We start from the raw sequence: 25,068 nt of genomic DNA, 5'->3' as shown, positions 1-25,068 counted from the left end.
CACATTTTAACCACAGGGTTCTCATGTTACGCTTGAAAGAGTGAGTCAGACAGTAGCTGGCGCCGAAGACAGAAAGGGGCGGGGCTAACAAAGCTACATCGATGTTCTTAGAAAATTGCAACATTCTTTCTGTAGAGGGGTGATCTTTTTAAAGCATTTTTAAGTGATAATAACGGTGACTAGATTGCAATTCAATTTTATGTATGGACTTCAATATTGAAAGTTTCTTGGTAAAAATGCAAAACATATTTCTGACTAAGGCAAAGAAGTTTTATTTGTAGATCAAAAAGAGTTGTTTCCCCTTCCTCGACGTGAGCTCTTCCATGACAAAACTTTCCCACCAGAGTCACGTCCTGCGTTATTGTCTCAGTGGCGATTTTCCAAGCGCTAGGTTTTCCTGTTTGTGGTAGGATTAAAATGTTTTGATATATTTTGAAAGACATTATACAATTTCTTATGATAAGACACAGATTTTTCGTGGTGTTGTTTTTATATTTTCATTTTGGGAAAGACTGTATCTCACGTGAGTAGAGAAATTTACATGCGTTAAATGATACTGTGCGCCGCTGGCATGTTTCTTTTCTGATCAGCGTGCTTTGGTTTACGATGTAAACAGAGACTGTCAAAGTTGTTTATGAAACAAGAATTGCATTTCAAAACGTCAGTTTGGCGTCTTATTTTCTCCCAATAACAACGTTGACTTTGTAGTGTCCATAGACTGACAGAGATCGACCGATACGTTACGAGTTGCGGGTCATAGCGGCCTCTGTAGCGGCCGGGATATCAACGTAGTAATATCAACGCCGCATGGTCAAAAAATAGCGAATTATGAGCAAAAATGCCGGGGAAATATGGGCAGGAAAACCCAAACTTTAAATTTTAAGGGGATCCCAGGTTAGCAAAACTTTGACTTTCAAAAAAAACAATAAACGTACCGTCCAAAATAAGAACGTACTGGGTGGATTTTGAGGCTGAAAAAAATAAACGTACCGGTACGTTTATTTGGGAGATGAGAGTAGTGTTTAAATTTAGGTTATTTCTTATGTAAATACATTTTTGGTTTCACTCATTTATTAATATGATTTCACATTATGTCAACATTGATATGCAAATTCAACCTGATTTCATTTCATTTCATTCCATTATATTTTGTTACTAGCACATGACGTCAATGCACATATTTGGTAATATTATGTTTTGTTTAATATGACGTCAATGCACATATTTGGTAATATTATGTTTTGTTTAATATGTTATCTAAGTTACTCTGGTTTCATATCAATTTTACTTCACATTATGTTCTGTTACTTGTTATTTTATGTAAACAACTTTGTTTGGGGATTTCCCCCCCAGGGCTCATTGAAAAACGCCAGCTGGCGATATGACTCCCCTGGTTAAATGAAAATAAACAAACAAACAAATAATTACATGATGATACGAAGGACGAAATAGTCGTTATTGCTATCATAATGGAAATAGCACTGAAGTTGGGGAATATGGAAACTGCCTCAGAGTCTGTGAAAATGAAACCTTCCCGATCGGCTGAACACCATCTGTGACAGGCATCCACTGAAATCCAATGCGTCAATTATGACGGCAGACGGCCTTGGACAGGTTGTAAAACTCCTGATGACACGTCTTGGACAGTCTGAACAGCCTGAAAAACGACCAGACACGTCTAGATTGGCTCATTTGACAGCGTCGTTGAGCGCCGCCGAACGACTCTAGGGCGGGCGCAAACGGCGTTTCTGACACGGTAGGGTGCTAATCTGGGCTGCTGTGCGTATGCTTGCTCCGTTTTAAGCTCCGGTCATGGTTATCATTTTGATGGTCGTTTGGGGTAACAAAATATGCAGCCAGACTGGCATGGAAGACCACCCACGCCGACATAGCCTGGTCCCAGTCTCTAGGGTCGGCTTAGTGGTGTTTTACCGGGCCCAGTCAGTTTCTGATGGCCTTTCTACCTCTGGCTGCCATCCTACTTCCGCTATACCCTACTTCCGCTGCCATCCTACTTTGCCGCCGACCCAAGAGACTGGCAGCTTGTCAATACGGGCCTGATTCAAGGCGCATCAATCTGATGCGCCCAATGGGAACAGAGCAGACTGATCTAATTATTCCGCTGAGCTCTGATTGGCGCGCCAGATTGCGCGTTTTCAGCTGTTGGGTCCCTCTGCTCATTACCATATCTAACATGGCCGCCATCTAAGACGAGCGACGCACGCGCGCACCACAAGGCTGCAGAAAAAAATGTTTCTAAGGCTCTCTTGTTGCTAAACTAGCTTAAAATCTGAGCTATACTGGGTCCCCAATGCCCCTCTGATCTCATGGCTGTCACTCTGGAAATTAGCGTGAAAGGACAGCTGTTTACAGTCATCGTCAACATGTCACTATCAGAAACGTGACCCAGGCAGTACAACAACAATACCCATGAGATTTTCGGGCGGCCGAGCAAGATCTTGATTATCACGATATTTCAGTTTGTATGGATTGGAGAATTGGGAACAACAACCTTTGGTATTTACTTGTGCTTCTAAACAAGGTATAGATTGATCCCTGGTGAACACAAAAGAGCACATTGCTACTGAGTACATGATGCAACCAAGGAGGTTTAATCAACTGACATGTTCCGCTAGTCAATTATCCTACACAAACAGATCCTGATTCGCCGCCGTGGGCAGCGCCCATGTCCAATCGCGCTGTCAGACCGCGAGACACCCGGCGCTGGGAGGGCCATAAATCGAGAGGATTTTCTATTATATCCGACCATACCCTACGTGGCGAGCTAATTAATCCAAGGTCGTAAACAACACCCCGAGCGGGCTAAGCTGTCTGGGCGGGTGGGGGTCACTCACAGTGCCGTAGAGATATCGGGGAGCCACCGAGGGTATGGATTCCGGGCTAACGCCGACATGACCTGAGGCTGTAGGAATTTCTTCTCAAAGTGTATATTATATAATGTTACTCCGCGGTTTAATATAAGAAAACTTTGTTTAACACAGCAGCGCAGCTTTGTAAGACAAGAATTATGATGAAATTCAATCTGGCCTTTGATCGTGTGCGCCGTTTTGATTGACGTGGACGGGCACACACTAGTCATCACGGGTGGGTGAAAATTAGAAAAAATCTTCTCTATTGTCTCATAAATGTGCATTCTTAAGGCACAAGCACTCTTTAGTTAAGACAGAAGATAGTTTAAATAAAAATTATGTATTCTACTGTATTCTTAGGTCATTTTTATTTTGTGGGCTCAAAACAAGATCCTTTGTTTCATAATTTCTTCCCCGGAGCTGGAATCGGGAGGGCAGCAAGAATTCAGACATCGGCAAGTTATGGTGTGGGTGGACATCATTTTCTGTTGTCTAAATGTACAACGAACTAAGACGCTCTTAGACAAACATTTTCAGATGGTTTCTTTTTTACAGAGGTGAGGGGCAATTGTTGCGGGAGGAATTTTTGGAGTTTGATAACCAGGAGTTGTATGATGTGATCTTATGAAAATTGCACTGTTCCTCAAGGCACTGTGCAAGCTGTTTTTTCTGTTGGTGTATTATAAGCCATGAATTATTTATCTTTATCAACAACACGTCTTGGACAGTCTGAACAGCCTGAAAAACGACCGGACGCGTCTAGATTGGCTCATTTGACGGCGTCGTTGAGCGTCTGAGAAAACGTCCCAGACGTCTTGGACAGCGTCCGCGCGGGCCCCCCGTCGGGTTGCAGACGCCGCCCGGGGACGCTAGGGATCGGGCGCCGAACGACTCTAGGGCGGGCGCAAACAGCGTTTCTGACACGGTAGGGTGCTAATCTGGGCTGCTGTGCACTTGTTTCATAATTTCATCCCCAAAGTCGGGAGGGCGGCAAGAATTCAGACATCGGCAAGTTATGGTGTGGGTGGACATCATTTTCTGTTGTCTAAATGTACAACGAACTAAGACGCTCTTAGACAAACATTTTCAGATGGTTTCTTTTTTACAGAGGTGACGGGCAATTGTTGCGGGAGGAATTTTTGGAGTTTGATAACCAGGAGTTGTATGATGTGATCTTATGAAAATTGCACTGTTCCTCAAGGCACAGTGCAAGCTGTTTTTTCTGTTGGTGTATTATAAGCCATGAACTATTTATCTTTATCAACAACAATCAATAGTTTCATGTGAAATCTGGGTTTGGGTCAATTCCTTGTCCTGTGTAGACCCAAAGTAAGATATTGATGTTTATTTTGGAGTACGCATTATTGTCTTCATCATAAGTGGATATATAGTTTTGCACATGTCTGTGTGTGCATTTGTGTGTGTGTGTGTGTGTTTGTGTGTGTGTCCACATGTTTGTAGTCAGCATAACTCCAGTTCGTATGGGTGGAATGTTGTCATGATTTTTGGTATGTGGGTACGTGTTGGAAGAACAAAGGTCAAGGTCGATTTTGGGCCCCCTGGCATGTGTCCTTGGTATTGCAGCAGAACTTCAATTTTTTGCACGCACCTTTTGAGCTGAACATGCTATGGTCTTTATTTTTGGGTGTCAAATAACTTGTGATGTACGGAAGACATGCTGTAGGTTTGGGCCTTCTAGCAGTTTACTCTGGAAGTGCATTGATGTTTTAGTCAAAATCTATCAAGGAGAATAACTGAACAAAGGAACCGTTACAATGGATTTTCACGATATTTAGTATGCAGGTAGTTTAGTGAATAGTTTAAAGCTGCCAAAAGTAGTATGTAATTTGAAATGTGGGCCATAGTACCCTCAACGATTTATTTGGGTACAGAAAAAATCATCTGAACTCATTTTTGCACATCAGGTCCATATCTGTATAATACATGAGAATCATTTATGACATGCCACTCAACAAGACGGCCATCAGTTGGCGAAGGTATGGGTAAATCATAGAACTCTAGTTAGAATTGCAACAGTGCATGGAACACAGGCAGCTATTGCTGTCATCACGACCCACACACACATAATATACCAGTTTTTACACTGGGGTGGAGTGAGGAAAGTCGTAAATTGCCTTTTTCCCAAGGGCACAAGATCAGTGGTATCCATGGGATTCAAACTGGGGACCGCTGGATTTGGGGCTGAAAAACCCTGCCGTTACGCCACACGACCCCACATGGGGCAATTTTGTTATAAAGTCCTTCATACAAGAAAAAGTCGACCCCGGCATAAATTTTGTCCCTTCCGACACAGCCCTGATAGGCTCTGACAAGCTGGCCACTTGTAGTTTATAGTGTAAGATTTTGGGCAATCCAAATGGTGATGTATAGAGGGTAGAGAATGCCAACTGGCAGAATTGTAAATTCTACAGGTAGAGATTCGGATTTGAGTCAGTAAATCTAAAGATACACGCGTATTCCCTTCAAAGTCAGTCAGAACTTTTCAACTTTGATTCATGTCAATGGTTTGACTTGAAATTTAGGATTTACAAATGGGAGATCACCCTAACACATTCCTAGCATCCTGATCGAGACAGAGATCAACTGGTCTTTCGGAAGGGACATAAAATGGGGGTCCTGTTTTCAAGGAGGTGCCTTAAACCCATATAAGGGGATTAGAGCTAGCACCCCTCCCTGTAAAAATATACCCTGCTACAGAATCAGCAAAGAAACATGCTGCCCTATTTGCCACTAAGCACTACAAGTTACAAGGGTCGAAACGAATTTCTATTGATTCGGGATTACCTTCATGAGTTGTCCTCCTGCACAACCCACATAGATGTCCCCTCCAGGACTCCAGCACTGCGACATCAGCTTCACCCTTGGCTTCACATCCTCACCCACGTCCAAGTTCTCCGCGTTCTCCCCCACCACTCCCGCGATGGCAGCGCGCGTCATCTTGATCTCCGTGTTGGCGCCCGTGATGTGGACCGGCCGTCGGATGGGAGCGTCGTTCAGGTTCTCGTGCTCAGGGAGGGTACCATCTTCTGCTGGGAGGTTAACATTCCTACAAAGGAGAAGCATGATTATAATGACTGCTGATTTATAAGTCTGACTATCAGTATCATGTAGGATAATCGCACTGCAACAAAACTCCTGGTTTTTGGACATTATGTTCAAAACATAATCATGATTTTTCAGTTGTAGATAGCTCTTGGTTTCGGGAAGAAGTAGTATATTATATAGGTTTAGACCCACTATCAGCTTTTTTTTGGTACTGCAGGGACCTTTTTTGTTGGAAATCTAAAGAAGATGTATCTTGTAGGTCATGTAGGACATATATATATTAGTGTTAGGTAATATGGTCTTTTTATTCCATTTTGATGAAGAAGCAGGACCGACAGACTAATAAATTTAAAGGATCAAAATACTATTTCAGAGTTTTTAGCAATCACATTTCAGTGTTCACTTAGGTAATGTTATATTGCATTAGATAGTTGTTGCATTATATGTTATATTGCATATATTTCTTCAGAATTTGCAATCTTGACAGACAAAAAGAAGGCTTGATAAATAGGGATGAAAACATTGAATTACTGCTTACGTCGAAAGGATAAGAGATGTTTTGTTGCACTGTTCCACGTGCCACACAGATAGGTGTTTTTCCCCAAGCAGACACAGCTGTCTCCAGTTGGTAGGACTGACAGTGAGGCTGGCCTGGGGAGGGGGGTAAGACACGGACTGGCTGCACAGAAGGGTACCTTCATGCCAGTTCCTAAAACACATGGGACACAAACATTTTTCGTCATTGTCAACATCATCGCCATCATCACCATAACCATTCATCATCATCAATCCTTACCATCATTATCATCACTATCATCAGCATCATTATGAACATCATCAGATATCACCATCATCATCAACAATAACATCATCATTAACATTATCATCAACGTCATCATCATCCTCAAGCTGCTGCGGTCAAGAACACCCATATAAAATGTTAAAAGAGGTCCTTCTTCGTATAATCAATGACAAAATGCTCCAATACAATACTGTCAGTGGTACCAACTAAATACAGATAATTTACATGTACCTTCAACATATGGAAGGTAGATGAAGGTGAACATCATTAAACATAGATTATGCAAAGCAGGGAGTCATTTGCTTGATTAATGAGAACATGATACAAATTAGCCTTTCATGCTAGGATGGGACTTTCATACGTGGGATATACAAATGTATGTGATTTAAACGTAGAATACAAATGTATGTGATTTAAGCGTAAACCTAAAATTTACATATCCCTCTATTCAGAACTTCTTTAGCCCAACTGAGTGTAAAATTCAAATGCATCAACCCCCTTAAGAACTTTACTTCTGTGATAACCTTCAAATGTCATCTTTGAGACTATCTTCTGTCAAATCCGAGCTATTTCTAAAAATATTTCCGGTCCTCGTTAATAATAATTTCTTTCGTTTAATCTGTATTACATTATCAGTATTCGATTTTTCGTTATATAGTTGTTCATTATGTTTATGTTATGTTTATTTCATCATTTGTTATTGCCTTTGTTTGATATTCATCTTATCATTCTTGTAATCGAAATTTGTTAAGTTAAAAGGAGGAGGGCTTCTATAAGCCTTGCAGGCTTCATCCCCCTCCTGCACGTTTTTATTGTACTTCTAATTATTTCATAATTGCTTTCTGTTTTTATGTGCGAATAAATAAAACAAACAAACAAACAAACAAACAATACACTTCACATTACCAAGCAGCTCACTGGTGAACATAAGACTATACTACTGACCACACTGCGATAGAATGGTCAGGCACTCCTGAGTAAGTAGCCAGGTGGTATCCAGCAGAGAAGCTGATGGACAGGTACTCCAGCTGTGCACCCTTTTCATCTGGAGGAAAAATAGGTGGAACAGAATTAAACTCAATATATCTCCATGGATACTTTATTAATTGTATTAAATCATTGGAAAGTTTGTTTTCAGTTCATGTGTTGAGCACCAGGGCTACTTATATGCTATGAGTAGTTGAAGAAAAAGAAGTGCCGAATTAAAAATTTGCCTTTTACATATGTCCCTTGTTTTTGAATGACTAGCATTATTTGTTACATACGTGTACTAGTAGTAGGAAAGCCTGAAATGTACATTTTAGAATGTATCTCGTAAGGTTTACAACACGCCCTATGAATAGTATGAGCAGTTAGAAACAACTCTGTTAAGAGCTTAGACCTTTCTATGTTTCAAGCAAACTTTACAGAAAATATTCAAATTATGCACATCTCGGTCATTCATCCTTTGCTTAAATAAAACAACAAAGAAATACAATGGTTAGATGAACTATCTAAATACTAAGAAGAATGTCTACTTTACCTTTCAAAACAGCTTGTTGTAAGAAGTTTGGGTACTGGAACACAAAGATTCTTGGCTGAGGACACAGCTCACTAAATCCGAAGACGCCAAAATTGCTGTTGACTGTGAGAGGACCGACCCCTTCCCCAGGGGTGGGGAAGACCGTTTCCTGTTTAGTTTCTGTGTCAATGAACTTGACATTGCTGCCACAGGCATGGACCAGGGTTTTAGCATTGATGTACTGGGCTGAGGTACCATTGTAGCCTTGAGCCCACCTGAAAAGTTTAGGAATACTAGTATAAAAGCTCATAGTATCCTTTAGCAAACTGAAAAAGTTCAATTAAGTAAACTATCAGTACTGAGATAAGACTGCCGGTAACTGTTAAGTTACAGACAGTTACTGACTGTGATAGTTGTACTTTCAGTAACATTTCAGTAAATCAGCTTTACTGTCATTCCTGTAATACTACTGACAAGTACTATTAAAACTTATCACTGATCTGTTACTGTTAGTTGAGTGCTGGCAAATTTAATGTTATTTTATTTTATTTTTTAAAAAATCTTATTCAGATTTACCACATTTGTGGAAGGCTTGATATAACAGGTGAATTATCACCTTTTCAAGATGTCAACCCAGACCAGACTGTAAGGTTTGGACCATCGCACACCGGGGCATGCCCCTACTCTTTTTCGAAAGGTGTGGTGGGTTCTTTAATACGTGCGCGGGGTGTGGCTCTCCCCAAACACGGGACCTCCATTTAACGTCCTATCCGAGGGACGTCCCTAACCCTAGATGAGCTAGGTACTCATTTACACCTGAGTGAAGTGAGGAAAGTCGTGTTAAGTGCCTTTCTCAAGGGCACCACGTCGGGGCGCATGTTCAGACATGTCTGGGGGCAGGCCGGGTTCGAACTGGGGTCCCCTGGTTTGACAGTCGGATGTTCTATCCATTACGCCACACGACGACACCGTCTTAAGACTTAGACACTGCCTTCCTGAATTCAGCGTAGAGGTTTGAAGGTACCCCCATGCAGACCCCTTAGAACTTCTTTGCTTGGCTCAAACAATGACCCTATGTGCCCACAGATGATGATAATAAAAGATTGAGGCTCATCAAGGGGTTGGTCTAAATGACTTCCAGATGGTGATAGGAGATGGTGGAGGACCACCTGAGAGATCAGATACTGCAAATGTTTAAATTTTTGCAGTGACTTAATGAATGGTATTTGCACCTCTTCACTGTGAACTTAAAACCATCACGAAAATGCTTGCTTTGCCTTCTGCCTGCCTATCACCTTGTTTGAACCGTGAACTAAAAGCGACTGTGTACGCTCCATTTTCTCCCTTCCGCAAACTTAAAATTATGCATTTACAGAATACCCTGAGGGTGTGATACTGTTGCACTAAATTTTTATGATCAAGAAAGTTCAAAGAGCGATGCTATGTTGCCAACCTTACAACATTACAACAAATATGTCCATTGAAGTTTGAATTCAATCTGCTGTGTGAAATATTATATTCTAATAGTATGCATAAAAATTCTAACCTTCCTTCTTTCAACTTTATGAAAATACGATAGTGCACATTGATGAACAAACAGACGAGAGAAACAATACAGGGGAAATTGTCACTTCAATTAATCAATCAATCAATTCTGGTCAATCATTTTCTGCATAAATCAAAGAGATATGTGTGGATACATATGTCATACGCATAGATTTTCAAGTAACAAGTACCAGATGCCCCCCTCTCCCATAAACAATTATCACAGATGTTGAAAAAACACTGTTTTGAATCTGTTTTTTCTGTATTCAAATCGCACAAACAATACTCACTGTAGCTCCAGAGTGCCCATAGCATCCATGGCTCCAGTTAGAAGAACACAAGTTGTCTTTGTTTGTCAAAGAACGTTCTAAATCCGAGTTTTTCAGCAGTTTTTCCACAACGTCCCAAACATCACTGGGGGAGGGCTCCAAAATTTACCGAGCGTTGCCAAGGAGACCAGACCGCATGCGCATGAAAGCGCAGACAAATTTACACATTTTTTTTTCAAATTTGAGATTAAAAGGTGATTGAAAAATTGATGATTTGCAAACTATTCTATTTTTTATCAGATTTATATGCACTAATGATCCTTTGATGAAGAAAATTAGCCAGGTTATGTATCACGTTAGTGATGTAACTCAAAACCAATATTTAAGCTGTTGGTCGTGTTCTTTTCTTAATGCTTGTTCAAAATGTCGTGACAACGGTTACAAATTATGAAATTTTTTATCATTTTAGGTTCTATAGAATACAAATTAAGACCTGAAGTGTAATATAAAAGCTCATTTGTCTATTTAGGTCGTATAATTGGTATAATATTTCATTTCGGGAATGTTAGAAATAAAAGGCACTGATAGTTGTACTGTGAACAGCTAAGCACCTAAAACAATCTCCAACGTGCAGCAAATATGACCTACAGACGGGACAAGGTTCTGTGACATTGGGAAAAGTTTAGGACTTCTTGTGGTCAGTTTCGGCCATGGCAGGGTACAGCTCCTTCCTCCACACAAGACGGGTGCCTCTAGTGAGCTATATCCGCGAAAACAACCGTCTTCTTGTGCAAGGTTTTCGGCGAGAACTTGCGACAAAGTCGGGATGTCGTCTGGAACAGTCGTCACCATCATGGCGATCAGTTGCGTACAAGTTCTTTTTCCCGAGTCTACACGACAGCGTCGTCTCAATCGGCAGGTTCTTGGCCCAACAGTTCAACGTTTACGCCGCCCAGAGAATCCGCAGGATGGGGCAGGTCTGGAGTCTCTACAGGGATATTTATAACGACAAGACGGTGAACTTTATGGTGTCTAGGTTCGGTCGGAGGTTGGGCGGTAAGTCGGAGAGAACGCGCCGATGGTACATCATGTTCGGCGCGGTGTGCTTCGCATGGGACAAGGAAAGGATCACGGACCAGGAGCTAGACTGGTGAGAATCCGTCATGTTTGTAGTAGAGAGTTTGAGAAATGCAGAGGTCTTTTTATAACGGCCTTGGCACGGGCCTATAAGTATAACTTAGAAAAAAGATAATCCGCCCACCTTTTCCTAAATTTGATACAACAATCTTCTTGATCTTGATCGGGTACTGGGCAACACCCCTCTCAACGCCCATCTTTATTGACACAACAAAAGTACAGCGACTTTCGTAATGTCTACTATATCTATCTATACATACATACAATTGTTGTTGTTGTAAACAAACAAACAAATAAGTGCATACAAATGAGTTTGTTTACATACAAATTACAAGCATTCATATGGGATAGGGCAACATAATCACATATTGAAATTTAATGTGTCGTATACTTAAACATTACTTGTTCTAATGTCCAAACATTCCTTGATGTATATACCTATCTGTACATAGTAAGGATTGTCACCTCTTAGTATAGGGGTGCCAAAGATTTTTATGGAATTCATACGAGTTTTACGGAATATATACGATCCATTACGAGAAACATACGAATTATACGGAATACAGGTACATACGATCCATTTCTAAGAAACATACAAATTTTACGAAATTCATACAATCCATTACGCAGAATACATACGATCCTTACTATTTGTCACATGACATGACCGCCAAATTCAAGATGGCGGACTCGGGACAACCAGTTCTTCGTACGATATCTTGGCGAGCTTAATGACGTATCTCACTATCTGATCTGGATAAACTCTAAAAATCTCAAGCTGCACTAAATCAAGACTGATGTAGGCTTAGACCAACTAGGAGGACCAGACAAAGCTAGCGTGATGGCCAACAAGTTAGTAAGGATCGTATGTATTCCACGTAATGGATCATGATAGTAGGATTGGTCTGGACCAATCGTAGGGAATTACGCTGAGGAAGCTACCTCTGACCTCCGCTCGTGCTTACCCCATACCTCGACATCCGCCGTGCTGAACGGCGCGGCAGGGCTCGCCTCCCACGCAATGTTCTGGCGTCTCCGAGCTCTCGAGCCTTCATGAAGCCTTTCAACCTCCCGCACGGCATTCCCCAACTACAGAGGCACACGAATATGCCAGGAAACTTGCCAGTTCACGTCCTCGTTTTGCCCGACACGGACTCAGACAGCAGAGCCGCGGTGTGCAACTTCAGTCGCGTGCACGGACTCCCCTATAACGTTGCCCACATGGATTCGCAGTTCTAAGCTAGTTCACCCGACGATTGATTCCGGCTGCCTCTACACTGTTTGTGATCTTCGGCGCGGCGTCCTGCGGCGAGTTTTCTTCACCAGCCTGGGACGGCACACCCGTTCCTGCCTGATCCCAAGTTTGTGCTACAAAATGTCCAAACAGAAAGCTTACAGCGTTCGGAACGACAGCCCCCCTCCCCACTATTGACGTGTGGTTTCCCAAGACGCCCCTGATTGTTGGCAGCCATGTTTCTCCTTGCGAACAAATAACCTCCACACGAGCTTCCACGAGCGGTCCTTCCTTATCGCACAGCCTTCTCCCCTTCCAGCCGTACCTACACGGACTACAAGAATGCGGTGTGCATCGACAGCAGCGTACTCAAGGCTCCCAGGACCTCCACTCCACGTCGACTTTACCCGGTCCGACTCGGAGTTCGCGGCAGCGTCCTGCAGCGAGATCGTCACCAGCCTGGGATTGCACATACTCCCGCAACTTTTGACTCCTTTCTTAGAGTAGAGTAGAGTAGAACAGTTTAGAGTAGTTAAGCAAAGCCAGATGGACAGTGCATAAGACCAGCTCCAGCTGCGTGCCAAAGATGCCCAGTACCCGCCCGCGACCAACTTCACAGTACTAAGTTAGAGCAACACGACGACGCATCTTTCCGGTTGTCTCTACGCTGTTCGACAGTGCCCGGTGACGTCCTGCGGCGCGTTCTTCACCAGCATTGGACACTTTTTTATGAACTTGAATATCTGGTTACTTTCTAATTAAGATTCAGCACTACCACTACAACTAACTACTTTTCCGCTACGCGGTTTGGGGCCCTTACTACGTTCGGCTTGGCCGTTGATGTCTTTGTACAACCAATAAGCCTCTACTACAGAGCAGTTTCACAGATTAAAGACATCACATGCCCCAAACTGCGTAGCTCTTTTCCTGTATTGTATTCTTGTGTACGTAAGTGTAATTTCTATTCCGTAAAACTTGTATGTTTCTGCGTAATGGATCGAATGTATTCCGTAAAATTCGTATGTTTCTCGTAATGGATCGTATGTATTCCGACAAGGGCAGCGAGTAGGAACGCAGCGTTGATTCTGACCGGTCGCTGTCGTCTTCCCCGGTACCTCAAACGCCTCTTACACTCAACCCTTGCTTGCTGCCTCAAGTTTAGCCACACGCGAGTCAGATAAAGAAAGAATACCATATTTATCATGACGAAAAACACAGGCGGTTCTCCCGCCATTTTGAAACGCACGCAAAAGGTTAAATAGGGTCACGAGTGAAATCAGCGCGCTGCGTGAGTCCTGCGGTACTTCCTGTCGGTGTGTATAAATGCGTCCAGATATCTAAGGCTCAGATGTCGGCGGATTTTTAGATATCTGAAAAAACTCTGTATAAGTTGGGCCTTAAAGATGCAGCGTCACATTCATCACAATCAAAGCATTGTGGTAGGTCATTGATAAAAAGATTGAATAATAATGGACTGAGATTACAGCCCTGCCTTAGGGCCTCTTTAGACCTATGACATTTTACAGTCGTGCGATCATCGTCGTGGGCGACGTCGCCGGCGACGGTATTTTTTGGCCGTCTAAAGACGATCAAAACAATCGAGCGACAGCAATAAACCGGGGAATCCTCGAATTGTCGTGCGACCACCTCGGACCCAGTCGCATGACGTTCAGCGGGGGGGCCTGTGGCTGTGTTTTTCTCGTCTAAAGAAGAATCGTCGCCGGCGACGGAAGTGGGTGATATGCTAATAAGCCTACAGCGTGCTGTTTCCTGTCCGGGAAGGAAAGTTTCTATTGTTTTCTTTGTAAATATGCATGCAGTCAGCAATGGAAACATATTTTTCTCATCCGAAACCGGTTATTCCGGCGCAACGCCCTGCTACCAGTGGCTACTTCTCTAGTATGCCCCTATTCCTCGATCCCCGGGACATCCCCGGCGGCGGCCACGAACTCGGGTTAAATCCCGTCCGTCTCTGTACCAGCCTAAATCTCTTTCTTTGTTGAGCACCGTTCTCAACGCCTCATCTGCAGGGCAACAGTTGTTGCAAAGTCAGTAAAAGCTTCATCTTTTGACAAAAACAAGCGGTTCCCCCGCCATTTTGAATTTGAGCGCAAGAGGTCACTTTGGGGGACACGCGCACCAATGGAATTCTGCGCCGCAGGGGTCCCGTGATATTTCCTGACCGTGTGTCTAAAGAAAACCGTCGCCTACGACGATGATCGCACGACCTTATAACATTGTAGGTCTAAAGTGCACCTTACTTATACGAAATTTGGCATACGTGTATTTATTTGGCATATGTTATGATCCATCACTAGGGGTGGATACCGGTTCGGCCCGGAAAAACATGCAAGAACCGGGTCAAAAAACCGAAAGTCGTGAACCGGTTCTTTGGACACGGAAGTCGGAACAAAGTAGAAATATTAGAATAGTTAGACATCTCCTCAGTACTCTGGCCACAGAAGGGGAACAATAGCATTTAAAATCACGGTCGCACGGTGCGACAATCAAAAATTAAGACCTGCGCCAGGATAATGGCTGCAGAACTAAGCGGTATTAAAGCCGAAAATATCTATTAGGTATTCCAACGCTACCGCGAATATCGTCTGTGTTCCTGCACCCGCGGTACAAAAACTATCCGTTCCTAGCGGCAAAGTTACCCATGGAAATAAAGGATATAAGTTTCTCTCTTTTGTGATGTATTTGCTTGATTTGTAAAATGTTTCAAACGCCAGAAAATTGCCGATGAAAGTGAGCGCTAGCCGTTCGGGACGGCGGCCATGATGTTTGTACCGCAGCAGAAAGGCCCGTTTCCTGCGGTCATTTTTACACCTGTTCAAGCGATAATTTTTACGATCGAACATCAATGAATCAATTCCAGTGGAGTTTTATCCCCCAAAATATAAATTTTCTTTTTGTCACTGGTATCATTTCAAAGCTCATGATCTGGCCGTCATTATGGTGCTACTTTCATTTTGCTGCGGTCTAGTATGCTGTGGCCGCGAATCACAAAGCTTTCCCCATGCGGTCGGCCTGTCATTGGATGGCGGCACCGCGCGGTCCTGACGCGCGAAATTTGAACTGCGCGTTTCAAAGGAATCGAAGATATTTGACTGGGCCGGCACAAACAGATCATTTTTGATACTATTCAGCAAGAATTTCAAGGATATTAAAGTATTTTGGATTATTTGTAGACAGAGGGTAGGGTGGGGGTGAAAAAATGCCTGTAAAAATGTTGAACTTGATGCCAGCAGTAAAGTTTCAAATTATGGAATGTGACTTTATTTGCTTTAGGCCCAATTTACACTTGCTCAATAAAATTGTAGTACTACACATGGTAGTCTACTACTGTAGTAGACTTCAGATTCGCATCCACTTTACACTCAACGAAAGGAAGCCTAGCAGGACGCCCACTGTTCCTGATTGTCACGAAACTGTAGTAACCTATTGTGACCTTTGAAAAATCGTGAAAGGGAATTTCAGCATGTTTTTTATTTGTGAAAAGGTAGGGGTTTTATCTAATGCGAAATACCAAGGAAAAGGGCCTGACAGCTCGGTTTTACTGAGAAAACTAGAGAATGACCGCAGATGACCCGAAATGGAACACGTGATCAGTTCCAATCACGTCAGATCGAACATAGTTGTTGGCTTCGAAGTGTAGTCTACTACCCCTGTACTACAATTTCGCTTTACACCCGGTTCGAAGTCTCGCAGAACCTCCGCCGAAGTGTAGTACTACTACCCCCGAGGTTGTAGTAGACTTCTGAGTAGTTTTCTTTTTACACCCAGAAAAAAGCTGTAGTCTACTACAGTAGTAGACTACCATGTGTAGTACTACAGTTAAAAGGACAAGTGTAAATTGGGCCTTTAAGTCATGAAACCAATAGATAAGTTTTAGAGTTATCTATTTATTTATCATTCAAGGTTATGTCAATCATTACTTGCCTTGTTCCAAGTAAAAAATACCATGATTGTGTATTTTTCAACTTGTTGAACTTGAGGCACCGTGACCCCCGGATAGGGGCCAGCCGGGGAACCTATGCCCAATTTTTCTAAAAATCCCTCATACTAGTATCATTTAGTATGTAGGAAGCTATTGAATGAATTGCCAATTTTTCTGCACCATCAATGTAGGCTTTTATCTTTTATGAGCTATTCAAATACTTAATTCCCGGTTGTTAACATTGATTAATAGGAGTATTACTTTGTATGGCCAAGACTTTTGCTTGTTCTTCCAACTTTTTGTAGTGGTGCTCCTAGATTTTTGCTGGTGCTCCTAACTTTTTTGAGTTGGGAGCACAGTACTCCTAGTCCTAGGTCTAAAAGTTAGTCTTGAGCCCTGATGTATCAAGATCTGTTTTCTTCATTAGTTTTATTGAATTTATTTCGGACTCTGGAGATTTTATCTAAGGCAACTAATTATGTTTTGATGAAATAAAAAGTGTTCTACATGTAAGTCACTGCTTGTTAGTCACTGACAAAAAGAGCATTGAAATTTGAAAATAAGTGCAATATTCAAATACATATTGGTTTGATATTACGTAAGTACAGTCAAACCTGCCCAAGGCGACCACCCGGCGGACCGGGCAAAAACGGTCGCGATGGACAGGTGGTCGCCATGAAGAGGATTCCACTCACATGTTTCCAGGTCGAGGTTTTCAAATACAGTACGTAAATGATGAAAAAATTATGTGAATTTAGACATTGTATACCGCTACATCGTGTCCAAATTTTCGTCATAATTTTGACTACAAAACGATGGTTGCCTCGATGATCTCGCAGCGCCCTCCCGCATTCACACGTTACATTGAATAGTACAAACAAGGCACGCACATCATCGAAGTTTTAAGGCCTAAGACAGATCCCTAGAAAACGCCTGCTGGTCCCAGCCTTTTTTGGGTCGCCGACCGCTGGATGAACCTGAGGGTCAAAAAATTTTCGATCTGACAACTAAAGATGAAAACGGTGATTTCGTCGCGCCGCGCCGCGAAGCTCTGTGCCACCGCATCGAAGGGTAAGTCAGTGCAGCAGAACGCACAGCGTCCAATAAAGGTTTGTGAGATTCATGGAAATAAAAAGAAAATAAGAATTTTGATTTTCACCAATAACTAGAGTATTCGTAAATGTTCATACACGAAATCATCGTGTTTTACAAAGGTCAGCGGTACGCCAAATCCGGGCCGCCCGAAATCAAAGATGGCGTCGGGACCAAGGAACAACATTTCTCGCCTGATGTTTTGCCCGCCGCGAAGTCATTTTTCGGCGGAATTTAGCAAGATACAGACACATTTTTGTTGAAAATACAAGAAATAGATAGTAATTTCTTTTTGACGCCATGCACTACGTATTCGTTTTGAAAGTTGAGTTTAAACGAAACTGAGTTCACGTTAAACTATAAGATTACGATAGGCACAACAACATCACAAACATTTGCATGTTTATAGGGGGAACGTTTTATTAAAACACTTCAAATTAACGTTTCAACATTTTATTAAATCGATGGTATAACATTGCTATTCCATATATTTTTGATCTTATTTTTGTCCTTTAAAGTCTTGAAAACATTTCCGTGAAATCCGACAGCAAAATCATCTGATGTCACCACACGCTTGAAAATTAGGCGACCGCCATGGGCAGGGATTGTGCTCTGTGCGGTCCCAATTCGTGGCGGTCGCGGTCGCGTTGGGCAGGCAGCTTAATGCTTGTGCCTATGGGGAAAATTTTCGGGACCGAGAAAAAGCGGTCGCCATGGCCAGGTGGTCGCGTTGAAAAGGTGGTCGCCTAGGCAGGTTTGACTGTATGCTAATATATCAACTAGACAGGATCAGGTTTTGGTTCAGGTCCGGACCTGAACCTAAACCTCTGGACCTGAACCTAAACCTCTGGACCTGAACCTGGACCCGGAGGTAGGCTCTGGAACACAAATTGGCGCAACTCGCAACACGAATTGCGCCACGTAGAGGCGCAAATCGTGACGCGCAAAGCGCCACCAGGGGGCTAAACTCAAGATCTCGAATTCGTCCACGCGGAAGCGGTAGCTCAAAGCGCAATACAAAACCGGCACTGACATGGCTCGCATAGCGCCACCGGGGGGCTCAACTCGAGATCTCGAATTCATCCACCCAGATGGGGCATCGCGAAGCCCGCAATGTATTGACATCATGAGTTACGTAACTATATGTCCAACCAGCGCTGGCAGCGAAGCGCATATTTATGAAACACGGACCCGAGTATCGTCTTGCGATTTAGCCATTCTGTGAAAATTAACTTATAATATATTGTAGTCAGCAATCGTTGGTTTGTTAATCACCGTTATATCAATAACATTCCGTTTTATTTGCTTTCACAGGACCTGGTTACGGGGCTGACAAATCGCTAACGCATTTATAGTGACAAAAATAGTGCGATAAGACGCAAGAATGAGACAGTATGTGTAGTGTCAAGAGAACTTTAAAAATCTACCACTGAAAGTACATAGACAAGCACCAAAAAAAAAACTAGTCCATGTTTATCTATTTGTGAATTTGCTGCAAACTATATAACTCGTATTAGACAACTCGGCCCCTGGGACAACTCCGCCCCTAGACAATCAGGACAACTCGGCCCCTAGGCCGGGACAACTCGGCCCCTTGCTTACTGAGCACGTAATATGTGTATGTTTGAAGAAGATTGGTAATGTTATCGATCTAGAAACCTCACTACTATAATTTTAACTTCATATTTTTTGCTCGGCAGGAATTCTATAGCGCCGGCGTACTTTGGGGGTCACCAGCAGGGCCAATCGCCATGTCGCCCACCAAGTCCGCCCGAGTTTCCCCGCTGGTCTAAAGTGATACTAAAGACTACTGGCTTACATTACATAGATTATGAAACTACATGACATTATGAAGCATATAGTAAACTGCTTGGTCTTTGGAACATGTTCTGTCGATAATATGCAACGTTTTGGCTCACTTTTGCTCAGGCCGCGGATAGGAACAATGGCGGATTTCGTTCTTTTCTAACACCTCAGGTTCTGACGCGTTTTGTTTTGTTTCAAGTTTTGAACGAAGATATTTGTTTAAGAGATGCGACGTACCAAATTTCATAGGTCGGGCCAAATTTCATACATTTGGTATTCGAAGAGTATGATAAAAGTGTTGTTCACTGTCAACTACTAGTATATTAGCTGGAGATCACTGGTCAAGAGATGCGACGTACCAAATTTCATACGTCGGGCCAAATTTCATGCGTTTGGCATTCAAATAATATGACAAAAGTGTAGTATGCTGTCAACCATATGGCTGGAGATCACTGGTTTGATAAGAGATGCGACGTACCAAATTTTTATACGTCGGGCCGAATTTCATACATTTGGAATTCAAGTATAGTATGATAAAAGTGTACCGGTAGTTCGCTGTCAACTATAGAGTTTTGGAAATGCAACCGTAGCATAACTGGTTGCAGTATTTCCTGCCGCGCAAAGGATGACGGTATAGCTTGATCCGCCATATTTGTTCCTAATGAACACTACCTCGCCGAACATCTACATCTACACAGTACTCGGCAAAGCCCCGCGAGGGACATACCGCCGAGGAAATGTCAGGGTCACGCCCAGCTGCAGCAGGTGGTGGTGGTGATGGTGAAAAGAAAAATCTGAAAAAAGATAAACATAACTGATTATACAACAATTGCTGGCTGAAATTGTTACCCATATTCGATAAGTTAAATATTAAACAGAATTCGTTAATATGCACTTCGCTCCACCTCTGGTTGGACGAATACATTTACTCCTTGGTCTGTGCGTGTTTTGTATTACGATTAGCTGACTACAATACATCATAAGTTAAACATTAACAGAATGGCTAAATCGCAAGCCGTGTTTCGTAAATATGCGCTTCGCTGCCACCACTGGTTGGACATATAGTTACGTAACTCATGATGTCAGTAACGTTACATTGCAGGCTTCGCGATGCCCCTTCCGGGTGGACGAATTCGAGATCTCGAGTTTAGCCCCCCGGTGGCGCTTTGCGAGCCATGTCAGTGCCGGTTTTGTATTACGTTTGGAGCTACCGCTTCCGCGTGGACGAATTCGAGATCTCGAGTTTAGCCCCCTGGTGGCGCTTTGCGCGTCACGATTTGCGCCTCTATGTGGCGCAATTCGTGTCTCGAGTTGCGCCAATTCGAGTTCCATGGCCTACCTGGGACTCGAACCTGATCGAGCCGAACCGGTATCCACCCCTATCCATCGCAAGAGAGCACGTCATCCAAAAAAGCTTCTTTTTTTTAACAGAAAGTGAGAGCACAGAATAACTTCCCTCTGTGTGTAAAAAAAAAAAAAACACACCCATCGGCTAGAAGACTTTGTTTGCATGGATTTTGAACCATGCGCTGACCAATTTTCTTTCATTATCAAACCTAAACTAAAGCCAAAAGCTTATTGCCAAAGTCACCAAGATTTGGTGACAAAATTTGACAGGAATTTGACTCAGGTAGATGGTTGGCACTTGCTTATGAAATATGACAAAACATGTCTAATTTTTGTTCAATGCAGAAAGTAATATTTGTCAAAACTGTGGAGTTGGTGGGTGTAAGCATTTAATGCACAAGAAAAAAATCTTGCCATCACCACAAAACATTTGCCCAGTTACAAATTATTATCATTATCCTCTTTTAAAAAGGAACCCGCCCCAGGCGTTTCGGACTGGTCCGAAGGTAGTTCAGACTGCGCGCCTAAGTCCAACCTGTCCGGGGTGTGAGCCTCCCAGTTCGGACGCTCACCCGGTGAACCATCATTAAGTGGTTCAGCGCGTTCGGTAGTTCAGGACTGCCCGGACGTTCTGGGCGCCATAAACACTTAGAAAAGACGAGGTGCCCGCAATTTTTTCTAAGTCCCTAACTGAGATCTACCCGTGCGGCAACGCCCCCTTGCGTACGCAAAGCGCAGCGACCAGAACAGCAAGCGGTTAGGTTGATACAGACAACTTTGACTTACTACAAGTAGTCGAGATCGCTGCATAGAATAGAGTGAACCGTACAAAAGGACAATAATCAATTTTACCATCTGTTCAGTTGTAAAACCCTTTTCTTTATGTTACGTAAACCCTTATCTTTACCCCAGACTATTTGCAAAAAATTTTATTTTTTTCCGCCCTGTCGCTCCAATTTTTTCTGAAAAAATCCGAGAAGCAACAAATAAAATTGGTGTGGCCTAATAATAAAATGATATAACAATTTTCTTTGATCACTTGCTTCAAGTTCCAAGTAGAATGTACATTTTCACTTGTTGAATTTGAAAGCACCGTAGCCCCCGGTTAGGGTCATAGCGGGGAACCTATGCCCAATTTTTGAACATATTTTACGAAGAGGCGAGGAAGATCATGATTTGAACAAGCTATGTACAGTTCTTCAATATCTATATACTTAATAGGTATGGTCCTGAGGCATAATTGAATAGATATAACTTTTTTATAAGTTATAACCTACCTGCTTATTATCTTATTTCCCTCGGAAAGTTGTATATGTATGGACATAGTTTACCATATAGTAACCTCGACTGTCAATTTTTTAAATTTTCCAGGGAGTACTTTTATTTCAGGGGGTACTTATATTAGATTTTGAAGATTTGTCCGGGGTGTACTTCTATTTTAGGGGCTACTTCTATTTGAGAATTGTCTCTTTTACCTGATACATTGCGAATTTACGATCCGCCGGCACCCATCGTAGGGTATAAGACTGTGAGTGCCATAGCGATCCTATATTTGGATTCAAAGATGACGCTCACTGTCAGTCTGTACATATTATATATTGCTTGCCTTTCAATAACCTTACCTGTATGCAGAAATGTTAGTGGTGATAGTCTATCTCTTATCAACTCAGAAGTAAACAGGCAGCTAATCAAATACAAGCCGTCTGATGGCTCATGGACTGTAAAAAGAACACAAACAGTACTGAAGAGATGTCTTAGTTGGAATCAAGTCTGTATTAACAAATTGTTCCCACATGTCATGAGGACAAAGTCTAGTTGTGGTTATGTTAATCAGGCTAGTTCTCATAAACTCATGTTATGTGTGATGATACTGCTCTGTGGAGATGTCAGTTGTAACCCTGGCCCAATAGATTTACATCTTCCTTGGAAGGGACTGCATATTGGGCATTTAAATATATGCAGCTGGAGAAACAAAACACAGGACATAGAGGAACTACTAGACAACAACAAGTTGCACATACTCGCCTTGTCAGAAACTCACTTGGACTCAAACATTTGTGACAGCGAATTGTGTGTAGATGGCTGGACTGTCATTAGGAAAGATAGAAATAGACATGGTGGAGGAGTGGCCATTTTAATCCGTAATAGTCTTCCTTGGAAACAGAGACCAGATTTGGAGGAGGAAAATGTGGAGATGCTCTGGATAGAGGTGACTCTGCCACAAACAAAACCTATGCTAATCTGCTGCACTTACAGGCCTCCAGGCTCATCAATACAAACTCTCAACAACTTCATAGTTTCGACAGATAGAGCAACGGACTCACACAATGAGGTGTTCATTCTGGGAGACTTTAACATTGACTGGTCTAACCAGTTATGCCCCTTGAGAGAGAGGCTGGTTCAAGCAGCAGTAAGGTGTAACCTTCTACAGACGGTGAAGGAACCCACGAGGATTGGTACGAATAACAGAGGTCAAAGAACAGAAACTTGCATCGATCTAGTATTCACCAACTGCTCGGAGAGATGCACACCAGTATCCTCAGTTCCCCTGGGATTCTCCGACCACAATATTACATACACAACAAGGAAAACAAAGGTTCCAAAGGCACAACCTCGAGTAGTCGTGAGGAGAACATACGGGAAGTTCAGCCCTGAAGACTTCCAGCGTGACATCGAGATGGCACCCTGGCACCTGATATACAATGAATCAGATGTGAATATGGCACTTCATGTTTTCACAACCATCCTCAGTGACGTCGCAAACAGCCACGCACCTGTAAAAAAGCGAACAGTGAGGTCCAGTCCAGCACCTTGGTTAGACGACGAGCTGAGAGAATTGATGCATCTCAGGGATGAAGCAAGAAGAGAATCCATCTCCTCTCGCCTGGAATCAGATGTTCTTGTGTACAAAAAACTCAGAAATACTGTCGTAAAACTAAATCGGAGGAAGAAAGCCGCCTTTTACAGAACCAAACTGGAAGAGGCCAAACATGACCCTAGGTCACTCTGGAAAACACTAAATGGTATGCTGGGTAAAGGCCGAAGTCAGCCAACTTGTGCAGTTGAACAGGATGGTGTTTACCTAACCAAAGCAGAAGACATAGCGGAGTACTTCAATCATTTCTTCACTCAAAAAGTAGAATCACTGAGAAATGGGCTAACCTCACAGATGAACGACAACTTACTTACCTTGATACAGAAGAAGATCATGGAAAACAAACACTGCAACTTTCAGTTCAGTCCAGTGCATGTTGAAGAAGTGCGCTCACACCTGTCGTCTCTACCTGATGGGAAAGCAGTGGGTCTGGATAACCTGGACAACACACTGCTGAGACTAGCTGTCGAACATATAGCCCAACCACTTAGTTACATAATAAACTTGTCTTTCACTACGTCTCTTTACCCAACTGAATGGAAAAAAGCTAAGGTGATTCCTTTGCCTAAGTCTTCGACTACCCGCTTAAGTGGACCGAATGCTAGACCAGTCAGTCTACTCTCAGCTATGAGCAAAATAGCAGAACGAGTTGTATACAGCCAAATCTCCAGATACTTTCTACAGAACTCCCTGATGACAACCCACCAACATGGCTTCAGGAAAAACCACTCCACATGCACAGCTCTCCTACAAATGGTAGATGACTGGTACCGTAACATTGATCATGGAAACCTTGTAGGCGCGATCTTCCTTGACTTTTCAGCTGCATTTGATTTGGTTGATCCTGAATTCCTTCTTAGCAAACTACAATGTTATGGTTTCGACAGCAGTGCAGTAGAATGGATGAACAGCTACCTTTCAAAGCGCTTGCAATGTGTTAGCTATAATGGCTCCAACTCGTCTTTCAAGGAAATCATATGTGGAGTCCCCCAAGGGAGCTGTCTCGGACCCCTTCTTTTTAGCATTTTCACAAATGATTTGCCATTTGTTACAACAGAAGCTACATCAGTTATGTTCGCTGATGACACATCTGGCTATACATGTGCACCGTCTGTCTCAGCGATCACATCCACCCTGCAGAGGGAGTTGGATCACATAAGTGACTGGGTTCTAATGAACAGGCTATTCCTCAATGCTTCCAAAACAAAGTCAATGGTAGTTGGAAGTAAACCCAAAATAAGAAAGAATCCGGTACTCACCTTATACTCGAATGGCCAGCTTATACAGCAAGTCAAAGAAACAAAACTCTTGGGCAGTACCCTTGATGAGTGCCTGACTTGGGACAGCCATACAAAAGTAACGGCAAGGAAAATGGCCTGCTCACTGGGGATGATAAAGAAATGCGCCACCTACCTGGACTCTTCACTGCTTAAACTCCTCACAGAAGCCCTCACACTTTCACACATCGATTATTGTTCACCCGTTTGGTCTTCTACGTCACAAAAGAACATTGAAATGCTGCAGGTTATGCAGAACAAAGCGGCGCGCCTTGTGCTGCACCTTGACTATAGAACCTCTGTA

The 25,068-nt window shown here is 42.8% G+C and overlaps 2 protein-coding genes across 3 annotated transcripts in view; one reads left to right on the top strand and one right to left on the bottom strand.

The window, feature by feature from the left end:
• The window catches only part of LOC136431439 (cilia- and flagella-associated protein 43-like), a 75,685-nt gene extending 65,335 nt beyond the window's left edge, over positions 1-10,350 (bottom strand). Inside the window, exons 1-5 of one of the 2 annotated variants that reach the window (XM_066422812.1) lie at positions 10,075-10,350; positions 8,261-8,514; positions 7,684-7,783; positions 6,475-6,645; positions 5,676-5,937 (exon numbers count right to left, since the gene is read on the bottom strand). In XM_066422812.1, the coding sequence (XP_066278909.1) occupies positions 5,676-5,937; positions 6,475-6,645; positions 7,684-7,783; positions 8,261-8,514; positions 10,075-10,103 (816 nt within the window). In that variant the 5' untranslated portion in view covers positions 10,104-10,350. The remainder of the gene's footprint in view (positions 1-5,675; positions 5,938-6,474; positions 6,646-7,683; positions 7,784-8,260; positions 8,515-10,074) is intronic. The other variant, XM_066422813.1, reaches the window with a different exon arrangement.
• A 305-nt stretch (positions 10,351-10,655) lies between these two features.
• The window catches only part of LOC136431442 (stAR-related lipid transfer protein 7, mitochondrial-like), a 45,019-nt gene continuing 30,606 nt past the window's right edge, over positions 10,656-25,068 (top strand). The window contains exon 1 of the mRNA XM_066422816.1: positions 10,656-11,203. Within this exon, the coding sequence (XP_066278913.1) occupies positions 10,764-11,203 (440 nt within the window). The 5' untranslated portion in view covers positions 10,656-10,763. The remainder of the gene's footprint in view (positions 11,204-25,068) is intronic.

Source organism: Branchiostoma lanceolatum, chromosome 3 (genome assembly GCF_035083965.1).
Source record: "Branchiostoma lanceolatum isolate klBraLanc5 chromosome 3, klBraLanc5.hap2, whole genome shotgun sequence".
Lineage (NCBI taxonomy): Eukaryota > Metazoa > Chordata > Leptocardii > Amphioxiformes > Branchiostomatidae > Branchiostoma > Branchiostoma lanceolatum.
This window is presented reverse-complemented; position numbering and strand designations above follow the sequence as displayed.